This window comes from Poecilia reticulata, linkage group LG15 (genome assembly GCF_000633615.1).
Source record: "Poecilia reticulata strain Guanapo linkage group LG15, Guppy_female_1.0+MT, whole genome shotgun sequence".
Classification (NCBI taxonomy): domain Eukaryota; kingdom Metazoa; phylum Chordata; class Actinopteri; order Cyprinodontiformes; family Poeciliidae; genus Poecilia; species Poecilia reticulata.
The window spans coordinates 12,130,299-12,137,582 of record NC_024345.1 but is presented as its reverse complement, the minus strand read 5'-3'; the positions used below and the strand labels follow the sequence as shown (position 1 = coordinate 12,137,582).

Below are 7,284 nucleotides of genomic sequence, written 5' to 3'. Positions count from 1 at the left end.
GATGTTCTCAGTAGCCAATGAAGAATTTAGTGTCGTCACTTCCTCCTCCTGGTTTCGATGCGGGAATCTTTGCAAGCTAGGTAGCTATCTAGCGGCTAACGCGCCCCGTCAGTTATTTTGGTTGTTTTAATTATACAGTTTCATTTAAAAATTGATTAGGGCAAACAAAACTCTAACTGCATTGTTGAAATAATTTTGTTTTATATACTGTTAATAATTTGCCGTGCAGGAGGTTGTGCGTTGGTTAGCTACCTGATAGCAGTTTTAGCAGTTTTTTCAGTAACTATGGCAAGTGCAGCAAATACAAACCTGAACGCAGTCCGGGAAACGATGGATGGTAAGTATAAAACCTTAACAGGCCGTGCGGCTGATTAGTTCAATTGAATATGTGGGTCACAAAAAGTAGATGGAGGAGTATACGTTTTTTCTCTATTTAGTATAAAAATGCTTCCGTTTTTTCAAATTAGAATGATATATTGAGTATAAAGTTTGATTTTCATCATCCGTTTCCTTTCTTTAATGTTGTGAGATAAAATGTGATGTCACACCTCAGTTTTAAGTAAATGTAACAAAACGTATGTTTTTTTGGTTTTTTTTTACACGAGCTGTAATGAAGTTGGTTTCACACATTAAACATGTTCAATATGTAAAATTAATACAATACTACTTGCTACCAGTTGAAGATTTATAAAACTTATCAGAAGTACAATTAAACTACCCATTTTGTTACATAATCATCATTTGTCTATATACAGACATGAATATTTTTTTTAGTAGACATAAAACACATTCATGTCTGAGTGTACATGCCAAGGCCTGCTTAGTTATTTATTTTTAAATAATGTTTCAGCTTTCATCTTTTGATAACTGATATCATAACGTCTACTTCATGAAGTGTATAGTCCTGAAACTGTTTATCTCCAAAATATTGATTTATTCTCAACATTTTAACATTGCTCTTGACATTTTTTTCCTTTAATGTCAACATTAATCCCAATTCTCAAAACAAATTCAGAAAAACAAAACATTCGTCCTTATCCAGTAATATGGTGGTGGTGTTTTTTTGTGTGTGTGTGTGTGTTTTTTTTAGTTACCTTTTAATATCAAATTCATCTCATCATCTTCTTTCTCCAACAGTCCTGCTTGAGATCTCGAGGTTGCTGAACACCGGTTTGGACATGGAGTCTCTGTCCATCTGTGTGCGACTGTGTGAGCAAGGCATAAACCCCGAAGCTCTGTCCGCAGTCATCAAAGAGCTGCGTAAGGCTTCCGAGACCCTCAAGGTATAAAATCACTTTTGTTTTTGATTATGAAATAAACAAACTTGTGTGTATGTTCAAAAGTGAATATTTTTAAAACATAGCAAATATCAAGGTATAAAATTAAATAATTTCAAGGAAAATTTGTAAATCAATAACATTTAAGTGCAAGTCTGGCATTCCCTTTTTGTTTTCCTTTATTCCAGCTTTTTTCCTATAATTTTCATTTATGTTTACTTGCATTACTCTAAATAATCCGAATCCCATCCCTTTAACCTTTTGAAGTGGTTACAAAGTATTCACTCATTTCATAAAGATTAATGACAGCCGAAGCTCCTTGCCTTCTATTTGATGCAGCCTGTTATTGAGATCCCTGCCTAAAACACACCAACATGTAAATTAACCTGGGAAGAATCCAGAAAGCTGTTGATTCTTGGACATCATGGTGCCTCTTTAGGGTTGCAACTGTCTTATTTCAGACTGTTAATTATGCAATTTGTTTATTATTTCCTCTTAGGTTTCTGAGAACTGCACAAACTGAGGATGAAAGAAAAAGATCTCATCACCCAAATTTGGGATTATGGACTGTTCCCGAGTCTGAGATTGGTTTGTTTTGGCACATTGTCATCTCCTCCGATTCTGCACTATGATGCTTGGGGTTTTTATATAAAGAGGCATCAGCCTCTGTCTGCTGTGTTACTGGGCCTCTGCTGAAATGAGATCATCTGTCTCTCAATCTGAGGTGTCTTACACTTGGCAGGAACACCCAGCCTTGATTCAAGAAAAAAAAACAAAAATTTATTTCCCATCAACTTTTGTTGCAGTTTTCATGTGCAAATTTTCACTTATTTTTGTCACATATGTATGAATATTCATGTATTGTTAGATGTTGCACTTGTATATTTATTTCACTGAAACAATATCCTTTCAACATTTTCAATACTTCTTGTGACACTTATGAGTAAAATATTTATATATATATTTAAAAAAAAAACTATAAAAATGTAATATTTGTGACCACAAGGTGGAGATGTATGCTTTTTTTTGCCCTCTGATCAGGCCTTGACTGCCTTAAGAACATTTTCGGATTTAACTTCAGTTTTTCTGAATCACGGAAGCTGAACTTAGGCTAAATATAATTTAAAATCTGATATTTTTTTTAACTCCTTCTTTCCAAGACTTCTTGTTTCAGTTGAGCTATTTTGAGTAAGTAGGTGTGGGTTTTTTTTTTCACTACTGAAATAATTTTACAGTTCTTGGTGTATTAAATATTTTTACAACGGAAATGATCTTTCCTGTCAGACTAGGTGGAAGGGTATAACTGACTGATAATGTTGCACAATGCCGTTTACAAACAATAGAGGGGCGATCATATCCAGGACCGGCAACAAAAAAAAAAAAAAAGGTATCGGAGGTCATTTGTAAGAGCAGGATATCCTGTTGATCTGAAATATCTGTTCTAAACTGTATCCACAGAAATAATTCGAATTAGAACTGCAAGCGTTGACAAAAGCACATCTTTGATCCCCTCCCAGAATGAAATCTCTCGGATCACGCATCTAACCAGACAGCATTGTTTTGTTTGCCCGCGGTGTGTAAAATAACTCTATTCATCTTCTAGACAAGGGAAAATGCTGAGAGCACAGAACATTTACAGGGCAATATATGTGCTCCCCTATCAGCCCTGACTTGTATCTGGCACGAGAGTGTGTGTGTGTGTGTGCGCGTGTGCCCCACTCGCTGTGTGAGCTTAAGCTAAGAAGTGGCTCCAAATGAGCAGCCCCTGAGCCATCTGACAGCTACGCCTCAGCCCTCTCAGGCACACCGCACAGAAAGCCAGCAAGTGCACAGGAGTGTTTGTGTAAGCACTTCTGTCTTCTTCTGCGTTGACTGGCAGATTGTGAGTCTAAATCTCCGCACTTGCTGCTTTGATCTCTGAACACAGTATCTGTCTGTTCCTGAACACCAGCATCATGTTATCCAAGCGTGAGAGGCATGAGATCTGGTGCAGCAGTGGCTCTCCTCGATAGTTGGCAATCCAAAGCAGACCCTTCGTCTCTGTGTGTGTGGGGGGGTAGGGGGGGATTTCATAAGATGTTGATAAAGGTGGAATCTTTTTACTTTAAAAAAAAAAAAAAAAAAAAAGTTATGCATGGCTTGATTGGGCTACTAAGGGCGTGGGATTCAAGATGCATTGCTGTCTGTTTGATCTGTGCAGAGGGTTTTTTTTTTTTTTTTTGCTTTATCCAAGTCAGCTACTTTGATCTCTGTTAAACAAAATATTCCCAAATCCCATAGTCCTAGCAGAGATTAGCGTCCGCATATGCATAAACATCTAAGAGGTGTTCAACTAGGGCACCGATCAGGTCACATGACTGATATCAGCCTAGCAGGCGAGCGGCTCCTCGCGTCCAAACTTCTGAAGGTGTTTATATTCGTACGTCTGATAATTATCCGGTGCCGAGGATTATTTTTCTGATAAATGAGGGCAGTCTCGTTTTGGAGTGAGAGACACGCGGCGCAATTACAGTCCAGGTGTACGTTGTTATTATCAGAAAAAAACAATTAGACTGGACTGATTAGCCGTCTCTCATGCATGAGAAACAGTGGTTTGTTTATATTTTTCCAAAGCCAAGGTACAACCACGTCGTAATCACGAAAACTATAAAAGAAACGGTTCATCTGCTCCATTTTGACGCAAAGTCGAACGAAAGTTCAAAGATCTTTCATGTAGGTTTTTGTTTATAGGTCAATAATTACTTTTAATGGCGAACAAGCGTGTTTATTGGTCGTCCTCACAAAACGAGTCTTTGTCAGAGGCTTTATTGGTCCTTCATGACCATTTTCTTTCATGTTAGATGACACGGACATGCAAATGAGACGTTTGTTGTTGAGACCACATTTATGAACAAGAGTGGACGATATCAGAATGAAATGCTGCTGCACGCCACAGGATGCTGATGCAAACACTTGTACATCAGTTGAAAACTAACATCTGAACAAAGAGAAAAGATCGTCTAAACCATCCATCCCTCCACAGGCTTCAGCAAGGCTTAGCAGAGATAATAGCCTGGGGGCCAAGGTTCATGGGATGCCCCAAATTTGTGTTTTTTTGTTGTTGTTTTTTATGTTTGCTTTTCCACCGAAAATTAAAAAGACCATAAGATTTTCTGGTTTTCCAGCAGCTTAGTTCAGGGACTTGTTACATCGCCACATAGGCACATCTGGTATAGTTTCTGTGACATTCTTTGGAAGGGGCTCGGTTGGGGTTTTGTAAGGATTAAAATATGTATGAAGATGCAGGTAATGAGCTTTTTTGGAAAACAGATGCAAATACTTGGAGGTACTCTGCACAAGCCCAAAAAACTTTAGATGTGATGTGTATTTTTGAATCTTTCAGCAAGATTTTATTTATCTGATTTTTGCATGGGATGGTCTGATCAAGTAATGCTTTTATTTTATTTTTATTTTTGGAAATTACTATCTTCTGTGACATAAAAGATTAAAAAACAACCGTCAGGTTTGCGAGGATCACATTGAAACATAAAAAGAAAATCTTTAGAAAAAGCAGGTTTTGCGTTTTAATCGTAGAATATATCGGAGAGGCAGACATTAGGGATAGATCGATTCCAAGCATCAGCAACATATCAAAGTTAAGAAAGTTAAGGCCAGTGGTGTCCAAAGTATGCTCTGGGCTCATTTTTGACCCTTGGAATGATTTTGTGTGACCTTCGAAGAATGCCTTTGAAGAATAGCTCAAATTTTGTTTCAGCCCAGATAGTTGACCCTGATACAGTTTTAAAGAAGCAGTCAGAGGCAGTGCAAAACAAAGACCTTATTAAAGTCATTATCGAGCAAAAGTCTTTCAACGAGGAGGCGATGTTTTTGTTTCTGAGAATTAATGGAAGACATCAAAACAAAGATCACCCAGGATGACTTTTTTTAATTTATTTTTTAAATCCCAAAACAACCTCATTTTCTTGAACTCAACAAGTTTCATTGTTGATATTTTCTTTATGGGTTTCACTTTATTCTGAGCAAAGACACTGAACCAGTTTCCTTAGATTTTTTGCATGGTTAATTCACTTAATGTGAGTTTACAAGCAAATACAGTTAAGTGACTCAGGAAGGCTCTACAAGTGTGAAAGGAAGAGGATCCCTGTAATGAAATGAAGGCCAATAAAAATCTGCTTAAAGCATTTTAGGAATTTTCATAGCTTTCAAAACACTTGATTGCATATCAATGAATTTTGCATCAAGTCTCCAATAAACTGCTATATATTTAGTGGTTTAAACTGTATTAGCTGGAGAAGAATATGATTTTTATTTTCTTTTTTTAGCAGTAATTTTCTAATGTTCATATGTATTTCGCATGTTTTAGGTATTGATCTATGTCTGGTTCACAGTGGAGCAGATCTAGGTTTACTTTAATTACTGAGTTTTACCAACACGTGTTATCGGACTGGACGCTTTGTGTTGGAAGGAGGTGGATCTCCTTAAAGAGACACAGGCCAATTTCAAGGCGTCAAACTGCAAAGTCAAATTTCATTAATACAACATTTTTCTAACTGAAGGTGGTGACTGCTCTAAAATGGCACTATGTGCCTGGAAAATACACAATAAAAGAAGGATTTTAAAGACGCACGTCCCATTTCCTGTCAGAAACAAACATATTAGTTGAATGGAAATCAGCACCAAGCCCAATTCTGCCAGGGGGATATGAATAACTTTGAAGTAACCGTAATTCTGACCAAAGCAACTGAATAATCGTACAACTATTCTCGTCTGAGCAAAGAAAAGCAGAGAATCCAACAGATCTATCTACATCCGGAAAGGTCCGTGTTTCCTGCACGGAAGGTGATTGATCTATTGGTTTTCTGTAACCGATCAAGCCTCTCTGACCCTCATCCTTCAGCAGGCATTAAGCTTCAGGGCCCGTCGCTGCCCGGCGAGGAGTTCTGTGACCTTGTTAGTGCCTTCCCCGATACATCACTGTTGATTAAAAAACTGGGCAGACTTCGACACCGTAAGACACTATTTAGGTCCCAATTAAATTCATAGCAAGGAAATTGGATCATAAACTCTTCAAAGGATCGTTAACAATCATTAGACAGGATAATGGGACGGCAATCAAAATATGTTAAAAAGAAACTTTCAAAGTCTTTTAGTGACTTTGTTGTTTTTGGACGTTTTCCAAACTGATTAATGTGGGATTGATTGATTTACAGATGTAATTAGCTGCACTCTGCACAGACGCATAATAATCATATATCTTCCTCCTTGTTTCAATGTATTAATTGGTTTCATTAACAAAAGCAGTTAATTGAATAACAATTAACAAAGTTGATGGCAATATTAAAATAGTGCATGCCATCTCCCTTGAGTTTTCTCTATGATAATAATGAAAACACCCTTTTTTTTTCTTGTCAGATTGAAATTTTGTGTCTTGGACTACGTAATGACTAACATGATATTGGGTTTATTAGTTTATTCCCGGGACTCGCTGAGGCGTTGAGCTCCTGAACACATTGTGTTTAACAGGTAGGCACCATATGCTGGCTTAATCAAACATTGGAATCACATTTGGTTGTTAAATTGTCTCCTAATAAAAGCAGGTAGTAAAACAACCTGAGTTAATTCAATTTCAGGCGAGTTTGGGTAAAAAGCGGGCAGCTGTTCAGATTTGTGTAAATGCTTTAAAAGCCAGCCTCCCCTCGTTCCTTTCTTTCTTTTTTTTTTCTTTTGCCTCTCCTGTTTTCTTTTTTAGGTTCAACTTCATCAGCCTGTTCAACTTTTTCTGAGGGAAAATAGAGATGGAGGGTGGACGAGCTGTCCACTCTCCTTAAAAGAAGACAATACCGGGGATATTGTAGTGACAGCTCACATTGTGCATGAGTGTGTGTGAAAGAGAAGATTTGTGTATGTTTGGAAAACAGAAAAAGAATATAGAGGATGTGTGTGTGTGTGTGTGTGTGTGTGTGTGTGTGTGTGTGTGTGTGTGTGTGTGTGTGTGTGTGTGTGTGTG

At 37.5% G+C, this 7,284-nt stretch overlaps 1 protein-coding gene across 3 annotated transcripts; it reads left to right on the top strand.

The window, feature by feature from the left end:
- The first annotated feature begins 1 nt into the window (after position 1).
- On the top strand, positions 2 to 2,199 carry mzt1 (mitotic spindle organizing protein 1). Of its 3 annotated transcripts, XM_017309081.1 has the most exons (4): positions 2 to 80; positions 230 to 337; positions 1,138 to 1,283; positions 1,777 to 2,199. In XM_017309081.1, the coding sequence occupies exons 1-4, from the start codon at positions 2 to 4 to the stop codon at positions 1,798 to 1,800; spliced, it is 357 nt and encodes a 118-aa protein (XP_017164570.1). In that variant the 3' UTR covers positions 1,801 to 2,199. The 3 variants fall into 3 exon arrangements, with proteins under 3 accessions (XP_017164570.1, XP_008427492.1, XP_008427493.1); XM_008429270.2 differs by lacking the exon at positions 230 to 337; XM_008429271.2 differs by having other exon boundaries at positions 65 to 337.
- Positions 2,200 to 7,284: the final 5,085 nt, after the last annotated feature.

What these genes read in the sequence shown, in the direction of transcription:
- mzt1 (XM_017309081.1), top strand. Translation starts at nt 2, where the DNA reads ATGTTCTCAGTAGCCAATGAAGAATTTAGTGTCGTCACTTCCTCCTCC. An exon ending in CGGGAATCTTTGCAAGCTAG is followed by an intron (nt 81 to 229) that starts GTAGCTATCTAG and finishes TTTGCCGTGCAG; the next exon opens with GAGGTTGTGCGTTGGTTAGC. An exon ending in AGGCTTCCGAGACCCTCAAG is followed by an intron (nt 1,284 to 1,776) that starts GTATAAAATCAC and finishes ATTTCCTCTTAG; the next exon opens with GTTTCTGAGAACTGCACAAA.